General features: G+C 50.5%; 2 protein-coding genes across 4 annotated transcripts in view; one reads left to right on the top strand and one right to left on the bottom strand.

Annotated features, from left to right (window-relative positions):
* ERG28 (ergosterol biosynthesis 28 homolog) overlaps positions 1-3,130 on the top strand; it is a 4,256-nt gene extending 1,126 nt beyond the window's left edge. The window contains exons 2-4 of the mRNA XM_026051865.1: positions 62-264; positions 2,091-2,209; positions 2,342-3,130. Of these exons, the coding sequence (XP_025907650.1) occupies positions 62-264; positions 2,091-2,209; positions 2,342-2,421 (402 nt within the window). The 3' untranslated portion in view covers positions 2,422-3,130. The remainder of the gene's footprint in view (positions 1-61; positions 265-2,090; positions 2,210-2,341) is intronic.
* A 414-nt stretch (positions 3,131-3,544) lies between these two features.
* FLVCR2 (feline leukemia virus subgroup C cellular receptor family member 2) overlaps positions 3,545-26,043 on the bottom strand; it is a 35,018-nt gene continuing 12,519 nt past the window's right edge. Inside the window, exons 3-11 of one of the 3 annotated variants that reach the window (XM_026051778.1) lie at positions 25,257-25,397; positions 20,263-20,330; positions 19,411-19,514; positions 11,874-11,984; positions 11,181-11,286; positions 10,585-10,696; positions 10,134-10,189; positions 5,317-5,385; positions 3,545-4,807 (exon numbers count right to left, since the gene is read on the bottom strand). In XM_026051778.1, coding sequence (XP_025907563.1) covers positions 4,751-4,807; positions 5,317-5,385; positions 10,134-10,189; positions 10,585-10,696; positions 11,181-11,286; positions 11,874-11,984; positions 19,411-19,514; positions 20,263-20,330; positions 25,257-25,397 — 824 coding nt within the window. In that variant the 3' untranslated portion in view covers positions 3,545-4,750. Of the gene's footprint in view, positions 4,808-5,316; positions 5,386-7,820; positions 7,907-10,133; positions 10,190-10,584; positions 10,697-11,180; positions 11,287-11,873; positions 11,985-19,410; positions 19,515-20,262; positions 20,331-25,256; positions 25,398-26,043 lie in introns of those variants that run through there. The other 2 variants (XM_026051779.1, XM_026051777.1) reach the window with 2 other exon arrangements.

Raw genomic sequence — 26,043 nt, 5'->3', positions numbered from 1 at the left:
TCCATCCCGGTGTCCCGGGGGCTGCCTTGTCCTTGCACGGGGTCTGCCTCGTCCATCCCAGTGTCCCGGGGGCTGCCTTGTCCTTGCCCGTGTCCTCGCGTGCGCCCTCGCTGGCCCCGTGCGAGCCGCGCTCCCGCTCCCCATCCTCCCCACACACACTCCTCTTTCCACAGTGAACGGGCTCCAGGCCCGGACCTTCGGCATCTGGACGCTGCTGTCGTCGGTGATTCGCTGCCTCTGCGCCATCGACATCCGCAACACGACGTACGTGAGGAGCGGGAGAGCAGTGCTCGGGAGAGCAGTGCTCGCGTTTGCCTGCCGGTCCCTGCTCAACCCTTGCCCTGGAGGGCGGCTCGGGAGCAGTGTGGAGTCAGAAGCTGCTCCTGAGCGTTCCCTGCGGTTCAGAGTGTTCCCCTGGAAAGCCCTTACTGGGCAGCAGGGGATCCGTGTGTGACCCGCTGCTCCCCGGAGGGTGGACCTGCCCCTTTGAGCTCTCCTGCTCAGCAGAGGCAGAAGTTGATGGTCTGAGCACTCTCCGTGCCCCAGGCTCCTGAGCTGCGCTGTGCAGACCTTCTGCTGGCGGTGCCATTGCTGCGGCAGGGATGAGATCAGGCTGCTTCTTGGCACCTCTGCTCTGTGACAGCTCGGCCCAAGACCACGCAGCAGGTCGAGAGGTCCCTGGCAGTGGGTGTAAGAGCACAGGGAGGAAGGCAGTGGCTGCCTGGGGATGAGGATGGTGCCATCCCTGGCCTGAGGTGCCCTCTGCTCCTGTAGGGAATTCCAAGCAGCCCAGCTCTGCGGCTGTGCTAGCAAAGCCTCTGCTAGAGGTTGCTAGAACCTGCTGTTAATGCTTCCTGCAGTATCCGTGACTATAATCCCATCTCTTGGGAGCCATGCTGGCCTGATAAACGTTATCTTCCTCTCCCTGCCCTCCCAGGCTCGTATCCAGAAGGCCTCAGGAGAGTATTCTCCATGCAGCAAAATTATTATGCCCCTGGCTGCAGGTTCTTGAATTGAGTAGGTTTGTCTGTGGTGACGGGTAGAGGTACTCGAGTTACTTGTATGGCTGTGGCGCAGGGCATGGAGGCAGTGCCAGTTACCTTGAAGCTGTTTCTTTAAAGGATTTTTATCTCGGAGCTCTTGGACCCGCTCCCTTTTTGCAGCTCAGGCCCCTAGAGGGTGGCAGGGGCCGGGCAGGAAGAGCTCCAGGGTGCCACAGCCTGGGAAGTGCTGCCCGGGTACGGGGCGCTCGCTGCCCTCCTCCCTCCAGCTCTGGCCTCCCTTCTGTGTGTGCACACACTGCTTAGCTCACGTGCGCCCTGCTCTTGCTTCGCCCACTTTATTGACATTCAGAGCAGAGACTGGCTGTGACGTTTAGTTCTGCTTTCAGCTCTTGCCCAGGGATTTTTGGACTTCGCTAGGCCAGCAAACAAGTTCCATTTTTTCCCGCAGAGCAGCTTCCCTCTTTGATAAGAGTGTCTGCATAATTCCAGGAACCTGGATGTCACCTGGGCATCTGTTTTAAGGGAATGTTTGTTAAATTCCCTCTGTCTTCAGAGCCCCTTAAGCATTAAGTGCATGAAACCTTTCTGGCTTAGTGCTGGGCCTTGGCGTCACTGGTCTCCCAGCCTTACCCACCTGTGGCATGTCTCATCTACCTCACGCCCTCAGGACTCTGCTATCCACTTTGATTGCCTGAAGAAGTGCCCGTCTTCTTCAAAGAACTGCTGGTAAAACACTATGTTATGAGAGGGTGATCTGGATCATGCATAGAACTACATCACAGCCATCCCTAAAAACAGTGCTGAGCCCAAGAAATGCTGGACTCCTCTGGCAAAGCAGAGTAGCAGCTTTGTTGGGTGGACTTTTCTGACTGCCCTCTTCACTGCTATAGTGAGGACAGATGGGGCAGAAGATGGGTTTACTTCTTTTCTGCTCTGCCATTCACCTGCCCATGCGATGGGCTTTATCACAGAATGGTTGAGGTTGGAAGGGACATCTAGAGATCATCTAGTCCAACCCCCCTGCACCGTCAGGGACATCCAGAGCACAGGGCATTTATGGTAACGCTTCTTTCTGCTCTCCAACAGCCTCTATTACATCACCCTCTTCACCTTCTTCATGGCCCTTGTTCACTTCCTCTCCGAAGTCTTCATTTACCACACCGCGGCCTTGACCATTGGAGTCATGGCACCCCTCATGGTAGCCAGTAAGTAGAGCTCTGCATGTCCCCCAACCTTGCTCTGGAATCATGAGCTGGGAAGACAATGGTGGGGAGAGGTGGGAATGTCTCCTCTCATTTCCAGCATTTTTTACATAACTCATTCTGCATTTGTCACAGGTTTCTCCATCCTGGGGATGCTGATTGGGCTGCAGTACTTGGAAGTAGAAGCAGTGTCAGAAAACAAGAAGAAGAACTGAAGGTGAAGGCCTGGTGTAGGTCAGTGTCGTCTCCTGTTTCACTGCCAACCTCCCCCTGAAGCGCAGCTGCGGCTTTACCAGGGCTCCTGTCCCACTGGCACAGCACTGTCGGACTCTCTGTCAATCATTCGTTCTCATGTGTTTTTCTCTCATGCAGACAATATTTGAGCTGGCCGCTGTCAAATGTCAGGTTCTAAAGGAGTTTGTGTCAGAGCCTGCTGGGGCATTGGGTGAGGTCTCTCCCCTAGGATAACAGGGCGCCTCGGGCATGTCCCCCACAGTAAGGACTTCCTTCATGGGGATCTGGGGATGACTGGGGATCTGACCCAGGATCCCCTGAATTCCTGCCAGGAAAAAGAGCGTGTGCTGCCCCTGGCACTGTTGCGTAACTTGCATGGGGGCCGTTTCTAATAAATGACACAAAACTGCAGGTAAATTATGGCTGTTTCTTTGCTACACAGCAGTGAGGAAGAGCATATAGAAATTAGGGGGCAGTTCTGCTTCATATTGAAGCACATCAGTGGTCTCTCCTTACAGCAAACCCACCTCTCCCTGACTCCCAGCACCAGGTTTAACTGCTCACATCACACAGGCAAGTGAAGAGAGGTGTTGTAGATCCCCAATTCCCCAGCTTATTAGCGACAGCAAACCAGATGCCTCTGTGAGCAAGGACTGAGCTACCTTTGCAGTTGCCTATGACTACAGACAGGAGGGAAGAAATAGGAACAGACTGCAGCAACCTTGATGAAATAATATTCCAAACAGATGGGCAGCACAGAAAATAGAAAGACACTGGCGTGAGCTCCTGGCTGGGAAATCTGTGCACGTGAGAAAGAAGGCAGAAGGAAAAAGAGCAGAAAAGTAGCAAAAAAGAACAGAGCAAAAAGAACAGAGCAAAAAGAACAGAGCAAAAAAAATAATTTTTGCATTGTGTAATATTTCAGGATTAAAAAACACAGAGAGCCAGTTTATGCCATTTAATATTAAAGTGTCATGTTTCATTCATGCATTTGAAATGGTTTGCTTTTATATAAAAAAAATCTTTAAAAAACACTTGAGACACCCCCGCCGTGCCATCTCAAACTACCGAATAAGGGACTTCTTTTAAGTGGCAAAAGTTTAATATCAAAAGTTTCCTCAAAAATGCTATGTCCAAGAGAGCTATTTCCATCTACTTTAACATTTACTTTTTCAAAAGTATTTGTGCACAACTCCATTATTTAATGAGTATGGAATTTGTGATGTCTCCATCAGGGCAATGTCTGTCTGTCTGATGCTGAAAAGGAAGGAGAAGGGACATAAGGATCTATAGCTGTGGTCAGGTAACATTTGCAAAACACACATGTTGATAAGGGGGGTATTTGTTCCAGTTTCCTATTATAAAGTAAGAAGCTTCCACCCTGGAGCAAGTCTTTGTGCCCACCTCACTCCGGCACCTCACTGTGGCCGTACGAAGCGTAGCAATCCTGGCTCTCTCAATATAGGACTTCACGAAAGAAAATGTTGGGTTAAAACATGCAAAAGGCACTTTATCATCAGTGGCCCATGGTCCAGGGAGCTTGTGGCTTGACCCCCCTTGCTGCTGAGGGGTGCTGGGCAGGGTCAGGCTGTAGACTCAACCCTGCAGCTAGACGTTGCTGCTAGGCAGATTGAGCTGGAGTCTGCCTAGGATGCATCCTGGTTTCTCACCATTGCTCCTAATAGATAGGAGCATCAGGGTAACATTAATGGAATTCTCAGTAGAGGTTTATCCACAGACCAAGTGTTGCAATGGGGACAGCCACGTACAGATCCTGGGGTGGCAGCAGCAGCTGCGCTGCTCTGCACTGGCTGGAGAGGTGCTGGGGCTCCAGCATCACCTCTGCAGTGTGGAGAGCATCAGGGGAACCAAGGCAGAGCAATCCAGCTTCATAACAGACCACAATTCTTCCAGGGTAGCTCGCAAACTAAGTGTGGTCCAGCTTTTACCTTCAATGTCACAGCTTCTCTGCGAGAGAAACACAGGCCAGGTGCAGGGTATCCTCTGGCCCATGTGCTCAGGTCTAACCTGCAAATGAGGCCTTGCTTTTCTGAGCACGTAGATGGGTTGATGAGGGGGGAAAGGTGGCTTTTCTCAAGTTTTGCTTCAAGCAGGAAGGTCTCCAAAGGCAAGATGCAGAGGTGTAACTGAAGAGAGCAACTCTTTTGGTTTTGCTCTTTCCCACATTTTGCAAGGAATCCCCTGGGCTCCTGCTCCGAGGCTGCCCAAGGCCTTACTGCACGCATGCCAGGAGAACAACACAGGTGGCCAAGGTGGGAATGGGGAGGGCAGCTCTGCCACCCCTCCTTTTCACAGCTTGGACTCTTCAAGGACGATGGGATCAGTGCCTGCTTCAGGTATTGCTTTCTGCAAGTCAGACAAAGAAAAGCTATGTTGTCATTGATTCAAAATAACACAGGCAATTTCTTACGGGTAAATGTGGAGTCTCCCACAGGCTAAGCTCTGTGTTAACTCACTGTGGGGCAAGACAGGGATCAGAAGTGCATGGGAAAGACTCACACCCCAAAGCAGGTCAAGGTGAGTCCAAGCAGCACAGAAGCAAGAGATAAACACAGTTGCACTTTGAGTAGTTTCTTACACAAACTGCAGCTGGAAAGGTTTTACAGAAATCAGCAGCAATATCCCAAAGCAGAAGAGGGAGATGAGGAGAGCTGCAGAGAGATGCCCAGAGGCATAAGCCAGAAAATGCAAAGAGAAAGCTCCTGTCAGCACTGGGAAGGGCAGAAAAAGGGTTGCACGAAGTGGTGTTATAGGTGGGGGTAAAAAAATGGTTTGAACTCCACTAGAACACATCCCAAAGCACATGGCTGTTCTGGACAGGCTGGCCAAGCCTTGTGAGTCTTGATCCCACTTACCTGTTCTCGGCTGTGGGACTTCAGGAGCCCAGGTTTGCAAGATGAGCGAGAGCCACAGGGCTCCACCATCTAGGAAAAGGAAGGCTGCACTCACAGGTGGGGTCAGGAACAGGCCATGAGGATGGCCTGCCCGGGGCATTGAGATAGGAGAAAGAGAAGGCTGTTTGTCCCCATAATAAACACAGGCAGCAGGGAGGTCTTAGGAAGCAAAACTGAAGCAATTCTTTCATACGCACTGCTAGATAAACTTCCTCTAGAGCTGAGCATGCTGCAGCTTGCCAAAGACTCCAGCAAGCTAAAGAGGTTGGGCAATTGCCCTACCGACCTGTCCTTGGAATGAAAAGGCAACATGCTTTGGGGTATTCCACTGACATCCATCAGATAAATCTTTGCATCCAGGCAAGCAGGAAATAAAAATGCACACATACAATAAAAGGTGGTTTGCACGGATGCTGGAAACCAGGAGCAGGTGAGAACAGGTTGTACACAGCATAAACAAACATCTAATATATAAAATGACACAGCTCTGAATCCCTAAGATAGCGTGCTAGATGATTTCTGATTCACTTACAGCAAAGGCAATCCACAGAGAGCATCACGTAGAAAGGGTGTTTGATCTAAGTGTCCTGAGGTACAGAAAGCTAAGCTGGTTGATGATCTGGGAACCGATTGTTGGAACAATTCAATCTTTATAAAAAGACAAGGTTTTCATAGTGCCATTAGGCTAATTTAGCTCCCACTACAAGTTTACTTGCAACTGCTGTTTAATTATAGCTTTAAGCACAAAAAGGCACTGACAGAAGACAAACTGCCTGTGGACGTAAGGAAAGTCCTGTGGGAAAAATTGAAAATACCCTGCAGTAAGATCACAGTCACTAAGAGCTCTGGAAGACACCTGCCTAGAGGCTGCATCGCTGGACAGGCAGCACCGACTTCAGCACTGAGGCTGTGGGTGAGGTTACAGGTTTGCACATTCCTCTTCTCCCTAGAAAGCCAACAGTTCAACTTGGTGCTAGTCTTCCCATTTCATTACCAGAAGCCACTATTAGGTGAAAATGGAAGAATTTCCCTGTGAGAGCTGACAAGTGTGTTTATCCTTCTGTTGCATCCTTAAAGTGCTAGGAAGCCAAACTGTGGCGGTACTACTCTGCCCCAAAGCCATTCAATAACTGAACAAAGAATTAAAGATTTTAACAGCTTCCTACCAGATCATTTCCATTTCTGGACCAGAAGGAAGCATACCTTGCTAAGCCAGGACTCTGCTCTGGATGCTGGTTCACCAGACAGGACAAATAGCCAGCTGCCTAGCTCTGCCATGGGTCCCCACTGGGTCAATTCACCATCACCAACAGGGCTATGCAGTCAAAAGGTGCAGCATTTCAGCAGGAAGGACGAGGCCCACACACCTCTAAGGCTCTGAATCGTCCAGAAGATCACCCTGGCCGAGTGCCTGTCTGCTTGCAGCAGGCACAGCACAGCACAGCCGTCCCTTGCAGTGCTTGGCAGCTGAGATGTCCATGATAACACCAGCAGTTGTACGAAGCTGGGTCCTGCGCTAGGCACAAAGGCAGCAGTGACTTAGCTTCAGCCATCAGCCAAGTCCCGCTGTATCCCATCAGGTCCACCCAGCTTGTGCAGCTACTCAGCTCCTGGCACCCACAAAGCCAGCCCACTTACCCCTGCTAGCACTAGTAGCACAGACTGCAGCACAGGGAAAGACTCAGGAGAGCCCAGTCCAAAGTCACACCTTTCCCTTCCCACCTAACTGCTCCACGTGCTCCAAAGCACAGCAGCTTCACGCTCCTGTTAGTACACAGCCCAATCTCAGCAGGACTAAGGCTGGATTCTCCAGCAGACTTGCTCTGCCTTTCCCCATTAGTTTTGTCTGCTGTGTCCCTTAAATGAAGCAATTTAACGAACACAACAAAAAGCAGAGGGCAGTGTGGTTAACTGGACAGAGCAGCCAGCCAAGGCAAAGGACGGGAAGCAGCCAAGTGTTACAGCTTAAGAAATAGCTGAGAAAAAACCAAGAGCCATTGAGAATTACAGGTGAGCAAGCACAGTTTTATAATTTTGAGGCATCCTTACACCGAAAGGCACCAACCCAATGACTCTGGTGTTGTTAGAGGCTTTTAAACTTCTAGTACGTAGTGGGCATCCACCACAGCTCTTCTACTGAGCTCCAGGCATCACTTCCACCCAAGAGTCTGGACTGTAAACGTACCATCAGTGAATGCCTGTACTTCATCTCCCCAACAACTCAGTGACAGTCCAGTTCTCTATCTGCTGCCCATCCACTAGGCTCGCATCAGATACGGGCATCTTCAGTGATCTTAAGAGCTGTCTCCTCTCTCCTCACCTTAGACCTGTATCTCAGAAGGCCAAAAAACCTCCCAGAACTCTGCAGCCCTTGCTGTTGCCCCAGAAGTGCCATTGGCTTGGTGCCTGGGCCACCCATGAGCGTTCAGCCAAGCAGATTAGTGATTCTCCTACCTTTGTGCTTGAGCTAGTGAGCAGGCATGGAAATTGATGGGTTAGGGTTACAAGCTACAGTCCACAATCCATGATCTGACTGCTGCCTTGGAGTCTTCTGCAACAACAGCTACAAGTCATGATTCCAAAGATGGAGGCAAATAGGGAGGGAAGAGGAGAGGGAAAAAAAAATAAAATAGAAGAACAGCCAAAGGAGATACCAATAAAATCACTCACATAGAGTGCAGCAAAGCTCCAGAACATGATTCTTGTCAAAGCTCTCCAAAGAATCATAATGGTTGGTAAAGATCTTCAAGATCGGAGTCCAACCATAAACTCATTACCACCCTGCCAGCTAAAAGGCACCACATGAAGTTGTCCAGCTGACCGCTGCCCTGCTTGAGGCAGAGCACCAGATTCAGCCTGACTTCAGACGGTTGAGGTTTGTGAGTTGCTTATTAATCCTGAGAAGTCAGTCAAATGAGCTCTGCCATTTGGAAGCCACCTTTGGGGTGGGAGAGGGGTCCATCATGGAATTCATGGAGCACAGCACCCAGAGCAGAAGCTGCCAGTGCAGTTTCTGCCTGTCTGAGATCCTTTGCCTCATATATGTGTCTCTGGTTCTTACCACAGGCAGTTCTGGAGGACTTTAGGATTAGAGAAATGGTACCCGCACACACCTTGCCCTGGTGCCAATGTCCTCTCCTGCATCCAAGAGCAGGCCCTTACAATTGTACCTCAGGCTTACAGAAAAAAATGGTGCAAGCATAACCCTCCACATCATCTGAAGAGGGAAGTGTCTGACCAAAGGGAAGGAATCCCACTACTACCTGACAATGTGTTTCCTGCCAAATGACCTTCATATTTTCTCCTCCTCCCACAAATATGTTCTCAATGACCTGCAGTGCCACAAGCACCTCATAGCCCTGCTGCCTCAGGGTTTGCATACAGTGGCTTGGCCTCACAATCCATGTTCTGCTTCTGGCTTCATCACCGTTATCTAGGGATACGGTCCTATTCTTGCAAGAGACTGTTCTTTAGGCCCCTCAGCCAGCTTTGTTCTGGTTAACCCTGTCTACACCAATGTTGTAGGAGCATACAAATAAATAAATAAACAAATAAACAAACAAACAAACACTAACCCAGAAACTGGGGGGTTGGCAGGCGTGGGGGCTTTCTGCCCAAACTTGCTAAACTAGACAGCCTTTTTCTTCCCATCTGCTCTAGAATCACATGCGTAAGCATGCAGGGCAGCATCAGCTTCCCCTACTTATCCTACTCTATACATTTGTACTGAGACAGTTCTGTGTGTATTTATACATATATGTGTACATATATATATATATATTTATATAAAGACTATAGGTATTCTGTAATTGAAAATGCACCTTCCTGAGCAGCCAGCCAGCCAGAGGAGGCTAGTTGATGCTCATGCACCCTCGGGGCTCTCTCCGGAGGGGAGCAGTTGGCCTCTCTGGAGGAAGGCAGCGCTGCCTGCTGCACCGAGCCGACTCGGCCCGCATGGCACCGAGCAGCTGCGCTCTGCCAGTCACAGGGGCCGATGGCTTCACGGACACTGAGCGGACGTCCTGGAAAAGGAGCCTCATGAGGGAAAGCGGCCAAGGCAAGCACTAGTTCCTGCCCCTTCTGCACAGGGGGAGCTTCTGAGATTATCTGCCGTGGTTGGGTCCTCTCCCTCCTGCAAACAGCTGCACTTACTGCAAGGGGCACCCCAGACTCTGATACTGAAACCTCAACTTGCAGCCTTCTCCACACACTGCACAAAGGCTGGAGATGCAGGCGCTCCGAGCCCTGATTTGGGTTTTGCCACTGACTTCCCTCCAGTCCTAGAGCCTGGACTCCACTCTGCAGCTAAGGACAGGGAGTAGGAAGAACAACTTGTTCCATAGGGAGCTGGAAGAATGATGAGCCAACTCAAAACAAGGGCAAAGCGTTTGAGGGCTCTGTGGTTAACAGGGCAAAGAAGGGAGCATAGCACTGACCCATACCCGTCTCTAGCTAATATGAAGACATGCAGAGCCCTGCAGAGTCCACAAGGACCAAAACCTCAAAAATGAGCCTCAAATATTCAGTATGACATTAACCATGTCACACTGGCCTCCAATGGAGCTGGGGTTACAGCCAATTCTCAGAAAATGCCAACAAGGAGCTTCCCTACAGGCAAAAGGTGGCAGGAGAAGAATTGAGATGACAGGATCAAAACTAGAATTGCGACTCAGAAAGGACCAACCCCGTTCCTAGAAAGAACTGAGGTTGGGTACTGCCCTGAGCTAAGAGCAGTGAATTATCAGGAGCACAGAAGGGATCAAGGGGGATTTACTCACTGTCTGTTCACTTTCCAAATTGGCCTGCTGTCTTCGAAGATCAGCCTTAATAAATGCTGAGACACAGAAGGAGACAGAGAAATGTGAAAGCAATTAAGTCACTGTTCAGAGCCCCAATCATTTTCCCCAAGACCCAAAAGAGCAGTAGAAGCCCTGGAGGAGACAAGGAGACAGGAGAAGCCACCCTCCTGACTGAGAGCACTTCTGAAACGTGCAGTGCAGAGGCTCCTGATCCCAGCAAGCGATAGACTCATCTTTTGAGACCCCAGCCAGCAGCTGGGCAGGCAGCCTTGGATCTCTTCTTTTTACCATAGACCAGAGCTGCTTAAAGCAGCACAGCAGCATTGCTACGGGTTCTGTTATTTCTTGCAGGCACTGCTACACATAGGAGCCCTTCATAGATGCCCAAGCAGAAGAGCCACAGTGGAGAAACACAGGGAAGTCTGATTACCTGTTATGACAGTCCCCAGGAACAGGAAGGAACAAAGAAAGAGGTTTCCTGCCTTGGTCCCAAAGTGATGCATGATCTGTCCTTGGCTGATGGTGAAAGCAATACCAAAGATCTACAAAAGGACAAAAGAAGGGTCAAGCTCTACTGCTGTTATGAAGCAGCCCAAACAATTTCCCAGCACTAGCAAAATATCGGAGTATACAGGTCTGCCAAGTTGTTGGTTAGTTCTGCTGGGCTAGAACTTGGCTATAAACACTTCCCTGCACCTACTTGCAGATGATGGGAAGAGAGGTGAGCCTGAGAACTGAATTTGCTCTCTCACTGGAAGAAAGGCAGGTCCTAGGCTGTTAGGAGCAATGTTGGAAAAGGCACAGATCATCGGCATATTGACAGGTATTTCCTAAGCAGAAAGAGAACGGGTTCTGCTACAGGAATGCCACCAGCATTTTAAAAAGCAGACTTTTAAGGTGCTTAGGTCTGAAGTATATGACAATAACCATGGACAAGAAAATGGGATCAGGAGCAAGAACCATGACTTGATCTTTCTGCCTAAAAAGAGGTTCTGGAAGGTGAGGAAAAGGAAAGAGTGCACCAACCTGTGCTGAGACATTAAGGAGCCCTGATGATGTCCCCTCTGATTCCGGATATGTTAACTCGGCAGCGAACTCAAAGCCCAGGGGCAGGTACCCCGTCATGAAAAACCTGTAGAGAAACACACAGCAGGGAAGGCTCAGAAGCTACTAGAAGGATGACTGAAGAGGCACAGGGCAGCCCACACCCTGCCCCAATGCTGTAATCCCTGGCTGCTTGGGACGTGTCCCCGCACATCACTGCGGCCCACGCAGCTGTCCCACCACCCCCTCACTGTGCACAGGCCTCCCTCCCGCTCTCCAAAACCTGTGCCCAGAGCCTCACAGAGCCTCGGCCCCAGGTGCTGAACGAGGCCCGAAGGCAGCGCCTCCCACGGTAACTGTGAAGGGCATCAGTCCCCAGCACGGCCAGGCAGCCACCCTGACCCACGTGCTTTTCCTTCTCCCCTGCTTGAGTCCTATTTGTTGCTCAAATCCTTTCATTTGACTGCCTAGCGCATTTAAGGCAACTATAGTCAATCAGGGCTTATGTCTGACATATGTCCTGACTAACCAAACTGAGCAGAGGTGTGGCGAGCAGACTGTTTAACCTGTATCCCACAGGAGCGTCGGACACGGAGCGCAGCCGTGGCTGCATGTGCCGTGTCCCCCACGCCGTCCCTGCGCCCCGGCACACGTCACAACCCGCAAGGTACTCACCCCAGCACGCCCGCCGTCACAAAGACCACCCAGAGGGAACCCAGGCTCAGCGTGAACGTGTAGACAACCATGCCCACTAGGGACATGATATAAACCACTACCGTCGTCTGTCTGCAAGGCAAAGCACAATCCAAGCTTTATTTAATCCAATTCTTCTCGTCCCTTCCATAGATCTCAGCATAGGGTAACAAAAAGGGCCCGGCACTCTCACACCCTCACCACAAGCAGAGGAACTGCACTGACACAGAGCACAGCAGGGCCTGGACACAAAGTAGGGCAGCAGGAGATGCAAGAGCAGACATGGAAGTTCCCATCTACCTGTCTCTCAGGAGCCCTTTGCTCCCTGGGAGGTCAAGAATGACATGGTACCTATAGAGAGGGACCCTGGAGGCAGTCAGTAAACTCATATCCTAACATGGGCTGACTGTTGCCTGGCCACGTGTCATCTCTCTCTAAACAGGAGAGAAAGTCAAATCATCAGCCTTAGTCAAAGATCATTAACCTTAATGACTGCTCCTCCCGGCTAGGGTTCATGGGCATCCTCTGCCTTATAACCAGCTGAACACATTTACAAGCAGGGGGCTGAAGGCATGACCACTTGCAAGCAGGAAAGCAAAAAGCAGAAGGGGAATGCTGGGGAAGGGGAAGCCGTGATATGGGTCAGCTGAGAAAGGCTGCACAGCCCCTCCACGACTGGGAAGAACCACAAAGAGAGGATATTGTATAGAGATCACACAGAGAGGACACTTTTGAGAGAGGCCAAAAAGAACTCCAGAGCAGGGAGAATAAACAAGGATGCTGTTTTATGGACATGTTTTATTCTCCAGTGCTCCCCAGAGCAAGTTAGAGCGACAGCCTTCCATGCTGCAGCTGCCTGCAGTGCTCGAGAGGCAGTGCACGGCACCGGGCACCCTCCCGGCTCCTGGCACGGCGCGTCTGGTGGCACCGGTGCTACAGCCAGCAGCACCCGAGCCACGAGCACAGGAGGGGCAGAAGGGCCCCCGTGCCCGGGGAAGAGCAGGGATGGCCACAAGGAAGAGCGGGGATGGCCGCAAGGAAGAGCGGGGGCTGCAGCCCCATCAGCGCTGAGCCCAGCGCAGCCGCTACCCCTGACTCCATAACCTGGAATTCCTTCCCACAGCCAAAGAAAACAGCCCGGTCCGGGGCAGAGGGAGCAAGGAGTGCATGTCTGGGGAAGGAAGGAGAGAAGAAAAGGTAAATTCTGTCACTGACTGAAATTCCAAGAGTATCTTGAAAGCAGCAGTTACCGGAGTAGAAGAAGATTAACTTGGGGCTGCACAGGGAGGGGGGCTCCTAGGAACAAGTTATAAGTATTATCACAAGCTACTTTTCTGCTTCTCAGCCAATCTTACAAGCTTAATCCATTAAAGAATGTGTTTGCTATCAGCATAGGCAATTCTATTAAAGAAACAACAACAAAAAATCACATCTATTTTCACATTAAAATTTGGTTTTAGTGAAAATACTGTCCGAAATCTAATCTCAAACTGGTAGCAGGCAACCACTATCACATTTGCAAGAAAAATTCTCCAGCACACTGAACTATCACAAATAAGACTAAAATGCTCTGTCCTCCAGCACTGCTGGCAATGACTGCAGTCAGCGGGGCTAATACCCCTAAGTCATTTCTTAGTGAAATACAAGTTTGAGAAGCTAAGTTCAGACTTCAACTTTTGGTTCATGCTTATAAAGATTCAAAAGACACATTATTTAGGTTTTCAGTACATTAAATATTTCACTGTGATAAGTAGGGGGTGTTTTTTTGTTTGGTTGGTTTTTTTGTGCTTTTTGGAGGGGGGGTGGAAAGGGTAGGGATATCCCTTAACCTCCAATGCTACATAGCTCCTCTACTATGTTTTTCCAGTAGTTTTGTGGATAAAATAATTCACCTGCGAGGGTAGCATAAAGGGGGTTCTTCTAGTGTAAGCCACTACAGCGAGCTGCTGCAAGACTGGCACAGAGCCCAAAGGCTACAGAAGAAGGTAATATGAATGACATAGAGGACATGACATGAGGACATGTCCTCCAAGACAGGAGTTAGAGAGTTGCCTCAGGGGTGAAGGAAAGGCAGTAAAAGCCTTTCTCTGCTCAATATGGGGTCCCTTGGACAGCCCCCTGAGTTCTCGTGCCTCCCATACCCTGGCACAGAACAGCCGCGGAGAAGAGCGGACTGGTTCTCCATCTCCCTGGGCTGTGCAGACCGCCACTGAACTGGATGCTGCTGCCACAGAAAGGAGTCTCCAAACTGCACAGAAATCTGCGCTCAAACCCACACTACACAGTACAGGCGGGCATGAAGGAGCCCTGGCCCCGAGATGCTTAGTCTGTCAGCAAGGACATTTGATACATGTCCAGAGATGGGGGTTTTTTTTGGTCTCCCTCCCATCTACCACCAGTTGTGGTCTCAGTGCAGAGTTCTCAGGGCAGTCCCACAAGATCTTGCCCCATTTCCTGGGTTTGTGATTCACACGTTCAAGAGGGGCTGCATCTGAAACACTCCCTCTTGACAGCTGCCTTGTGCTCTGCTCCTCCACTCCAGGGCAAAGATGATAAGCTGGTGACCAGATGTGGTCAGGACCTTGTTTCACACTGAGGTGGGATCATTAGTCAAGCAGCAACAGAGAAGTTCCCAGAACATGCAACTCCCTGCCGAGAACTACAGCAGGCCACTCTCACAGGCTTAAGCTAGTGGTGATCTCCATTGGAATTGCAGGATTAGGTGGGGGAAAAGAGGAGAGTTGAACTCCACCTTGCCATGGGTGCTTCTGCTGTGCACTAGCTCACTCGAGGAGGCAGCAAACCCCCTGCTTACCCATTGCTTACCCACTTCCCTCAGTCATTAGGCTCCAGTAAGACAAACCAAATGGGATGATCTTTGTGAAAGACAAGGGCTGCAGCTTGAGCACCTCAAATACATCCCAGCAAGCGCCCTAAAGGAGGGCCCCTATTTGGGACATGCACAGAGAGCTCCGGGTGCAGCTTCTGCTGCATGAAGCGGTATCAAGCACACGGGTAGACTTCTGCTAAACCTGACTTTAGCAAACACCTGCTCCAGTGAGAACATCATTCATGACAAAAGAAAAAACTAAATGGACATTTTGTGCCCAGCTGCTCAAGCAAGACCCTAAATGTCACACAAGCACAGAGTTTGACCAAGTCACAAGTAGCTACTGAGTGATGGGAGGCAAGGAACTCCTACGGAAAGAAAAAAAAAAAAGAAAAAAAAAAAAGAGGAAGGAGGATGTTTCTCAGGGCTGACCTTTGCCCCCACACTCACTAGTCAGAGGTTAGCAAGACCACTGAAGAATGGCTACTTCTGCTTGAAAACTCATTTACCATAACCATCTGGGTCTTATGGGAACTGAAATACATGACGGAGAAACGAGAAGGCATTTGCATACAGTCCTGGTGCTCTGGGCAACTTGTCGGGGCTGATAACCCATCAAGGACTGATAATTAACACCCCCTGGAAGATGAGCAGCCAGTCTCCCTGAAAGGACACCCTGTACAGGGCATGGCCAAAATTATGCATTTTGCTGTATCACCTTAGGACACCCCAGATTAAACTATCTCTGTGCTCCAGGGTCTGGGAGAGGAGCCCAGAGCACCAGCATGGAGGTAGGCGGTGCTACCAGCTGCCAAGCCTCCATGGCAGAGCCAGAGGGAGAACTGCGAAGGAGGTGACACACTTGTCACTTTGGTGAACCTAAGCTGCCCTGACACTCCTCTGCTCCCAGTCACATTCCTTGCCCTCTTTAAGAGGTACGTTGGTTAAAGAGCTTGCACAAAAGGCCGTGAGAAAGGGACTCAGGGAGGAGAAGGCCAGCCAGGAGGAGCATCCATGGGGAGCCCAGTGCTTGCTGCGCGGCCAACACCAGAGGAGGCTCCAGAGCAAGAACAGGCAGGACCAGGCCCGGCCCAGCAGCAGCCCACAGGATCACTGAGGCAGGGTAAGGCAAGGGGACAGGCCCAAGCTCACCAGGAGGCAGAGCTGGTGAAACACGAGCAACACCTGAAGGAAGAGGGGCTGAACAAAGAGAGATGCAGAAGGGGAGGGCGGGAGGCCACAGGCAGGTGCTCAGCTTGGCTGCTCCCTAGGATGTGACGTGCAGCTCCCTGCTGTGCAGGCTGGGTGGCCCTCACAGGCTTTGCCACGAGGACAGCATGTTCCAGAGAGCCCAAATGTGCCCTGTCCCCATGCTGCCTGAAGGGTCTCACTGCTGAGGACACTGAGGGGTCAGGTTCTAGAAAAGGGAGGAATTGCAGAGGGCTAGTTTGATCTTCATGCCCCACATCTTTCCACAATCACTCTTCTGTCACCTTTTTTCTGTATGAAGGTCACGGGAGAGGACAGCCTTGATAAAGTACTGGTGAAAGAAGACACAGGGCAGAAGAGGGTAGACGCACATCTGCTACCCAGGGACTAGCTCGGGAAAGGCTGCCACAAGAAGGCCTAAAACTCAGGTCAGGCTTCTTTTAGACACACACACACACAAAAACCCCAACTATCCCATTCTCCACTGCCCATATGTTCCTTCCCTCTCCCAGATTTTAAACACACTTCATGGTCCTACACAAAAAGCATTTAAGGTTCTGTGTCTAGTCAATAGCGAGAGATGAGCACCTCCAAAATCTTCAAGTACAGAGATAAGAGCAGAAAGCAGCTGTCGGGAAGCAGCGAGGCCCTCTGCCATCTGTACACCGCCCTTGAAAAGCAAAACACATTCAGAGAGACGTGTTGACTAATCCAGTTCCTAGATCTCTGATTCCAGGCGGGACTCCTTGGGAATACTAGGACACCCCAGGCAAATCAGCAGCCTCCAGCTGTCACAGCCCTTTCCTTGGGCAGGAACGGCAAGGGAGGCCCATTTAACTTCATGGCAAAACTGTGTTGCTATAGAGAGGTGATCTGCTGTCAACAGACGATCCCACTAAAGGTGACCTGAGTTCTGGGACAGTTTTCCCATCACAACATAACCCACATATTTGTGTGGGCCAAATATGCGCCTGTTAATTCCAAAAATAAGAACAGTGCAGGGGCTGCTGCGGGGACTGCCCTGCCAAATAAAAGCAAGACTGTAAGGCCACACAGTGCCCAAGCACAAGAGACAGGGAAAGCCCAACTGGCTTTCACAAGCACAGCACCACCCCTTCTAGGAACTGCTGACAGGACACAAAACAAAAATACTAGAAAAATTAAAAATAAAACCCACAAACACGTATATAAAGCTCTGCAATACATCGTGTTATTAACCTCCCCCCAGTCACAGCTGTAGCCTATTCATCAGACAGCCTCTTTCCTTGTCTTCCCTCTCTCCTCTAAGCTGACTAAAAAAACCATACTTGACATCTTTCCTTCCTGATTTTCATGTGCTTATCATTATATTCCTGATTCTGAATGGTGAAGGGAAGCGGGGGTGAGGATCTACTTCAAACATCTGGCATTCTGGCAGGTTTTTTAAATAGACTTTTAAATGAGACTAAATAGAGATTACGTAGCAATCTGAGAAATATTGCTAGTTCCATAGAAATCCACTTGTTGGGCTGCAATGCATAAGAAATTCTTAGCAGAATTTTTCCTCATACAAGGCTGTATCTAGTCCCAAAATACCTCCTGGAGTCTATAGGGTAAATTCTATGGGTGACACAACCCTACTTTTCTGTACGCTCAGGCAGCTCTGCCCACCTGCATGATCCCTTCAAGAAAACACAGGCCTCGGAAGAAACCCACATGCCACAAGCCTCAGCTCTGGCTAGTGAGCCCCAAAGCTCTGGAGCCCTCGTGCTGCACTCTGGCTCGACTCCGGGAAATCCAGGAGGACCTTCTGCTGCAGCAAGACCCCCTCAGCACCAGCTCCAGTCGGAAAGCGCCAGCGGCGTCACGCAGGATGTCGAGTGTGGTTCACAGCACCTGGGTTTCCACTGCTCAGAGCTGCCAGGAGAGAAACACTCACCTGCATGCAACCATGTAGAAAGAGCAGCAAGCGACCTGCAAGGCTCTGTACCAGCCATCTGCTGCAGCTCCTCGGGAGCCCTCCTCCACCGCTCTGCCTTGCCAGACAGGACAGTTCCTCCCCAGGCTTGACCCCAGACTGGCAGCTAGGGCCTGAGGTCTCTTCAGTAGCCGCAAGGCTGCACCTGGTCAGAGTCACCTGAAATCTCTACCATGGGACATCACTTTTCTGGCCCAAGCTACCAGCTAGAAAGAAAGCAGAGGGGCGCCCCGAGGTGAAAAGCTGCTGGAAGGAAAGGACATTGAAGCTGCCTTCATACTTCAAAGCTGCCAATTTATCTTTTACTCCTGCAATGAAAGCCTTATCCTCCCTGACCTGCTCAAGAGAGCAGGTTAGCACAGTTCCCAATGCCAGTGGGCACAGTGAAAAACTGTTAACACAAATCCCCCTGTAAGGCAGCACAGGCACCCTCCATCCGCCAGGACACCCCGCAGAGCTCTAGCAGGCAGGGACACAGGGAGTCTCGTCAGGGTCACGCGAGCTCCTGGGGGCTGGCAGAGCTGCAGGGCAGCAGGGACCCTGAGCCACCTCCCTGCACTGAGCGGCCGGGTGCACTGGCCAGATCTGCCTGGGAGGCCACAGGCAGCCAAGCCCTCACCACCCAACCCCAGGCCCTCCACCCACGCCCTGGACACAGCACAGCTCTCTCTCAGCACTACACTCAATGGTGCTTTCATTAAATAGCACAGAGATTCACAGAAGCCAGCCTGTAAGGGCACAGAAATGGCCCAGTCTTGGCTTTGCCCATGCCAAGAACTCTGTCAGCCCTGACAAAGAAGCTACTGGGCAATATGTGCCCCTGCTCTGCTAGGAGCTGGCAAGAGCTCAGCCAGGGCCACCTCAGGACACGGCAGTGTGCTGCTCTCCTGGCCACCTTGACAAGACCAGGTCCCGAGAGGCAGTCCCGTGGGCAGCCAGCCTGGCTCCGTTTGCCTAGAAGGAAAGTACCACCCCACCTGGGTGACCAGGCAGCCCCCATCACCTGCCCACAAGCTTCGGATACCTCTCCTTGGCAGCCCACGCATGTCTTCCCTACTCAGACAGACTGCTCCATCTCTTCTCTACCCCCAGGCACCTCTCCTGAGGTCTCAGCTCCCTCTCGGCAACGCCAGTCACAACAGCTAAACTTTGATCAGTATGACATAGCAGGAGTTCACATACAAACACTCAAACTCTCATCTCAGGCCACCCCAAAACCCAGAAAAACAGACAGCAGAAAGAACCAACACAGACCTTGATGAACAAACTCCTCCAGCCTGCGAGCCTGCTGGGAAAAGGAAGCACCAGAACCAGACCTTGTGTTGGCCCAGCACAGACTAACACCCTGCTCCAAGCTTCACTCGGGACTACCTGTGTTCAGAAGAATCCTATCTTTCTTTCCCGCAAATTCCTCCCAGCAATTCATTCCTGGGCAGCAGAGCTGAATCTGTGCAGGCTTGTTCCTTGCACAGAGCAGAGGCAGAGCACAGTCACCGGGGCAGAGGGGCAAGCAAGGGACTTACTTGTAGGTTTTGGTTCTATCCAACCAGATGCCGGAGATCAGGGCCCCAGCCATGCCCGAGAGCACAATGGTGAGTCCAATCCTGCCAGCATTCACCTCCTCCCCCTGTGTAAGACACACACACATACACACAAACGCAGGAGCCAAGTCATAGCCAACAGCAAGCAAAGTGTGGAGAACCCAGACAGCAAGAGACACCTAAGCTGCCTCCCCCCACACAGGTCTTCTCCTGGTAACATGCTAACCAAAACTAGAGTTTGCAAAAGACCTCTTGGGACAAGCAAGAGTCAATGAAATATCTGGCCTTCAGAGAAACGTGGTTTGGCCTTTCTTCCTGAGCCAGCCCTGGGGAAAGGTGAGCACTCACCAAAGTGAACAGGCGCTTGAAAGGAGATACTATAAATCCTACAAAACTTGCTGCCTGGCATCAGAATTGATATCAATCTACCAGGAAACACTGGGACCAACTAGGAGCTCGCTGGCACTCAGGCCCAGCAGCAGGCATTAGAAAAGACCAGCTGCAGTGGTATCCCACTCTCCTGCTACAGGCCTGCTAGTGTGGGTAGTGCCAAGTGCAGACACCCCAATGGGAACTGCTGCTAGGGAGTGGGCAGAGGCAGCGTCTGGGAGAACTTCTCTAGGGAAAACACTGTCACTTCAGGTATAGAGGAGCTGTCACTGCTCACCAGCTTGGGCTGCTATAGAGACCAAAGGAAGCCAGTACTCTCCAGCCAGCTAACTCGTGCCAGAGGCAGCCAGGAGCCCCGTAGCACTGGGTTTCTCAGAGACACTCCTTTGGCACCTAGCTCTGGACAACAGCAAGCAGAGAGTCCCGAGGGCCAGTGGCACTTACTGGGTAGTGCTGGATCACCATGCGGTTCAGCAGAGTGGACAGGGAGTAGAAGCACCCTGTATTCAAACCTATGGAGGGGATAAAATGCAGCACATTCAGAGCCTGCTACTACTTTCTTACTGCAGTAGTAGTGAAAGGGTAGAAATGCAGCAAGATATTTGATCCAGAACAAGGCTGCAGAGCAGCAGGGCAGCTGTCCAGCCTCCCTGGGCTCAGGTTACTGGGAGAAATCCAGACCAAGGCCAGCTAAGGCTCAGTGCTCAGGAGAGGCAGCCTGCAGCCTCAGGATTGTTCTTACCTGAGCAGCCACAGGAGAGGCTGCACACATTTCTAGAACAAGATTTTGCAGGACCTACCCATTGGCATCTCAATCCTTCCCAGGCACCGCCAGACCCATCTTGAGAGGTACAGTTTTCTCCTCCATCCCAGCCAGGGAAAAATCAGATCACAAAGCACCTGCCTCAGCATCACACCTCTGATAAGGAGCCAGGATTCAGTTACTATCAGTGCCAGTGACCGGGGAAGCTTCCTCCCAAAGAAGAGCTCAACAGCACTCTCCCTCCTGACACCCTGGAAAGAACATCCTTCCAAGCCAAGAGACACCAGAAGGAGCAGAGCTGACAGTGAGGACAGCACTCCCACCAGGCACCTGCGGTGTGTGTCTGCATGGAGAAAGTCTCGCCTTTTACAGATTATCACTGAAGCCTGGAGGGGAAAAAAAAAACTGTGAAAGTAATTATCTTTCTGAAAGGGAAGTTAGAGCAACTGTTACATGCCTCAGCCACCTGGGGAAGGTTTCTCAGTATCACACAAGGTGAAAATGGAAACCGTTGGGGCGATACTGGTCAAGCCCTGTTCAGACACTTGCAGCATATGTGCAACTTTCATAAGTTTTCTTCTTGCTCACACAAGAGCTTTGCTTATGGTGGATGAGAACATGCATGTGGGGGCTGCAGGAGCAGCTCTGCAACTGCTGTGTTCTCACCTTGGGTGATACTGAGAAGCCTTCCCCAGGTGGATGAGGCCTGTAATAGCTGGCTCAACTTTCTTCTCAGAAAGTCATTTACATTTGCAGTTGGTTTCTCTTCAAGGCTTCAGTGACACTGGGTGGGGAGAGAGATTTCACTACTAGCAGCCCATGCATCTCCAGAAGGAGGCATGTGCTTAAAAACTCTGGCTTAGATGCCTGAAATCCTACAGCCCAGATACATGTCAAGTTCCAACTCTCCATCTTCCTTTCAACCTCACCTAAAAGCAGGAACATGGCAGTACAAAATATAGAAGTGCTGTCTAGCAGGCAGAGGGAATGAAAACTCTCAGCTCTAGCTCCAGCTCAGAGCTAAGTCTCCTCCAGACCTGCAGCCCTGAGCAGCCCTGCACCCAGCCCACCCCTCCGTGGGACAGAAGGCAGCCACTACCTTAGACACAGGACTATGAGAGGGAGCAAGATTAGCAGGTGGGGGGACCTGTCACCTCCTTCACATGCCATGCCTGAGGACACCACGCAGAGCTTGCTCAACAGCACATCAGCAACGTGCACACAGCAAAAGAAGAACTCAGACAAGCAATTCCACAAGCCCGTGGCTGCAGCAACAGTCCCTGTCCTGAGGGCAGGTGCCAGGAGGGCACAGGAGAGGCTAGTAAGCCCAGTGACACACTCTGCACGTGATCCTGCCCCCAAACTACCCAGTAAGTCCTGGAACTCCAGTATGACCAAGAGCCTGAGAGGAGGCAGAACAAACCTCTGCAGCCTGGTAGGCTGGCAGTGCAAGCCAGCTCTGCCCAACAGCTCGCTATGGCAAGGCAGCCAAGAGTGTCAAAGAGCTCTGTCCCAGCTCCATCACTGGGGCAGCCTGAAGCAGGAAGTTCCATCTCCATGTTCCACCTCCACCCTCCATGGAGTCATCTTCATGACTCCATCTGCTTTACTGTGAGGGTGACAGAGCCCTGGAACAGGCTGCCCAGATTGGGTGTAGAGTCTCCTTCTCTGGAGATCTTCCAAACCTGGATGTCATCCTGTGCCACGTACTCTGGGTGTTCCTGCTGGAGCAGCGGGGTTGGACGAGATGATCTCTAGAGGTCCCTTCCAACCTCAACTATTCTGTGATTCTATGAGACATTCCACAAACAGCAGTGCCAGGATGTGGGAATGTGACAGATCTCACATTCACTCCACCTGCTAGCGCTTCCCCTCAAAGCTGGGCACAAATACAGACCAGTCGTCTCTGTTTCTCTGCTTCGCATCCAGCCAAGAGGACAGCAGCTTTGTGGGGACAGCCAGGCTCGGCTGTGGCAGCTGAGCCTGCTGTCACTCTGCCAGCTCCACGGAGGCTCTGCACTGCAGGCGATTTCCAGGAAAAAGAAGGGCCTCTGCTCCCAAGCTGGGCAGAAAGAGATGCAGAGTTGGCGACAGCACCTGGCGCTGGAGTCAGACAAAATATTCTGAGAATCAAGACAATGTGCCAGATTTGCATTTGTGAGGGCTAGCAAAAGTTATAGGCATTTCACATGTCACAGTTGCTCACAGCCAGCTGTTCGAATGCCTTTAAAAGAGGCAAGGGCTGTTTCCACTGAGACTATGCCCACTTGTGTGCACAGATGAGAAAAACAGCACTAGTAGCTAGGAACAGGATATTCCTAGTAAGGAGCACCTTACTCCTTATTTAGCTACTACAGCCTGATTGCAGTGTGCTGTCTAAGAACATCTTTGAGACCTCCTCTTCTAGCTTATGGAGGCCAGACCTCCTCTTCTAGCTTATTCCTGCAGGCTCCAAAAGGAGCCCTAATTAATGCCTGGACTAAAACATAGGTCTCCTATAGCTAAGCATCTGTTTCCCACCCACCAGACTGCTGGCATGCCTCTTCTTCACTCTCATCATCCTCCAGGACAACGGATCTTTATAAAGATCTTGTTGTCCTGCCTCCTCCTCAGTGCTCCATCACCTCCCCAATTGTTGTCTCCTTGGAGCCTACTTAAGGCTCCACTTTATCACTCTTGCACAGGGGCTTTACCATCTCCTCACTGCCTCACTGTAGCAACATGTAGTTTCAGTACAGAGTCCAGCTCAGTAAATTCAGATTTTCTTAATAAACATCCATTCTGTGTCATGTCTCAGCCTTATGACAGCAATATTAGAAGCCTTGGGGAAAAGGCAGCATTTTCCCAAGGTTTTCCCGAGACAGAGCTCACTAACCCCAACTCTGTGTCACCAATGTTTCTAGCACTGCAAGCCTTAGCACACGAAGAGAGTTTGCCAACCACTGGTAATATTATTATTTTACCTTAGAGGTAATGCAGAGTCTTTCTCACCTGGCCTCACTGAGGGTCCCACACCAAGGAAGAGGAGCCAACAGCAGCTTTTGCACTTTATGCCTTACACTCACTCCACACTAATAAAAAAGTGAAGAGAAACTACAGATATCTTCGTGCTAGCTGGGAAGGATGATTCAGTTGCATGCATGTGGCTGCAGATTTCTTAAATCTTGGTCAACAAATCTTTCAATCTGAGTAGAAAGCTGTCTCTATTTTAAAGCCAGACTTGGAAGAAAAAAAGAAAGAAAAAAAAGTTTCATTGCTTTATTCCTTGAATATCAGTCACCATCTTTGCTGCCAGATGTTTAAAAGTCAAGTTGGAGACTGACACGAGGCTGAGACAGAGAGGAGCAGCATAAACACAGAGACCAGAAGGAAGACAGGCTGAATTATCCATTGCTCAACAGCTTTTCTATATCCCTTTGTAACTGCCAGGGAGGAATTATCCCAGGGAGATCAGATTCCAAACACGCTCTTCATACTGACATCTCTCTCTTCTGCTCCAGAACCTGCTCACCCCTTTGAGAATTAACATCTACCCTCTACACCGAAAAATAAGCCTGAAGGGAGGAGATGATAAGGTCCAACTATCTGCCTCTGACATTTTTTTTTTTTTTTTTTTTTAATCTCCACTTTCTCAAAGGGGATCAGGTGCTGGAAAAAAAACCAAACAAAATGCAATGCAAAACCGGAGTTTTAAGGTGATCAGAGAGGGGCACTCCTAGGATATTATCACACTGTAAAGGAATTTCCACCACCATTAGCACTCTCAACAGATACAAAGCCATGACCTCACTTTCTCCAACCTGAATATTCACCCACATGCTCCTTTGGGCACAGCTGCTGGTAGAACTTTAATCACTACTACTCTTTGCTCCTGTGGCACTTCCACAGTCAGCACACAGGAAAGAGGGACAGAATTCCCTGCAGACTAATTGGCTACAGTACAGCCTATTGGGACATGGGTAGCAAAGACATTCCCAGCCTCAGCTCAGAGAAATAATAAAATAATACAACACCGAACAAAACATGTCTGTATGTCGTATTTTAGCATCAGGATTTTATCCAGCACATCACACTGCCCTCAGAGATGCAGACCAAGACTGCTGAAGAAAGCAAAGCAAACAGCAAGTCCAGCTGGTCCCCAATCGCCCTTTCCATTTTGCATAGAGATTTCCAAGAAGCCAGTGCAGTTTCTGGACCTACACCCACATGACCTCCACCAGGACACCTGCAGCCCCACATCTCTTCAGAAGGTTACCTTGTTTTGGGCTGCATTCTAACAGGACAGTGAATTGCAGTCAGACACAGGACTATAACTTTCTTAGATTAGAACTCAATTAGTTCATTGCAATTTACTAACTTACTGGGAAAAAAAAAAGAGAACAAACAACAGCAAGCAGAGAAAATCCCATGAACAGAAATCAGACTGGAGAAATAACGAGCAGTTATTTCTTGCCCTTCTGCTTGCCACGTTTTTGTTCTTCCCCAGGCATTTATTTGGGGCCAGTGATGGACAGACTGCTGGGCCAGAAGGACCCTTGGTTCACAAGCATCACCACCTCTTATGTTTCCCTGGAACAACTCAGGCTTCTTAGAGCATTAGCACAGCACAGAGAGGGAGGGAGAAGCTAGGCATGTGTGGCCACGAGGACTGCAGGGAGGAATGGCTAGATCTTACCGTAAGTGACCATGAGCAGCATGAAGTTAGTGTTGCGGAGCAGGCGGACGATCGACTGCACGTAGGAATATTCCTCCGGTGGCCTCGACTGTATCAAGGCCTGAGCTTGGCTCGGAGGGTGCGGAGGCTTCTCCTTGAACACTGCAAACACAGAACAGACTTGTTTGTAGCAGGGCGCCGTGAAGCCAGGGCACGCACAGAGGGCAGAGCCATGTGAGGAACTCGGCTTGTGAAACCAAATGTGCAAAATGTGACTGTCCTTAAAGCTGGGGCACAAATGTATCCAGGAGCAGGGAAGAACAGGGTTCCTCCAGTGGTAACTCCTACTATTGGAAAGTACCTTGCCTTCAGTCAGCGTTTTGTGCAGTCTGTCTCTGACAACAGCATGAGGCTTTGCAGGACTGATAATGTCTTGGTCTGCATGAAAATAGACTACCAGACTACTGGAGACATAAGCAGAACAGGAAAAACAAGCAGACAAAAGTGCCCCAGTGCCCTCCATGTCCCATGCTTAGAGAGCACTGACCTATACTTGCTTTTACTTCAGGCCTGGCTCTTCTTAGTCTGGCCAAGCTCTCTGCAGTCTGCAGGTAGCACTACAGCAGCATTCAGGACTCTAGTAATAGGTGATACTGCTGTATTGGATGCTATATTAGACAGCCCTGCCCCAGGACCTTTAAAGCTGCCATCTGATTCAGCCACTAGATGACATGAACAAGACAGCAAGAGGGGCCCATGAAGAAAAGCACAGAGCCCAGGAGACCAGCCCTGTACTCTGGTGTTTCCA

The sequence above is a fragment of the Nothoprocta perdicaria genome, unplaced genomic scaffold (assembly GCF_003342845.1).
Source record: "Nothoprocta perdicaria isolate Ctin4 unplaced genomic scaffold, notPer1 scaffold_8, whole genome shotgun sequence".
NCBI lineage: Eukaryota > Metazoa > Chordata > Aves > Tinamiformes > Tinamidae > Nothoprocta > Nothoprocta perdicaria.
This window is presented reverse-complemented; position numbering and strand designations above follow the sequence as displayed.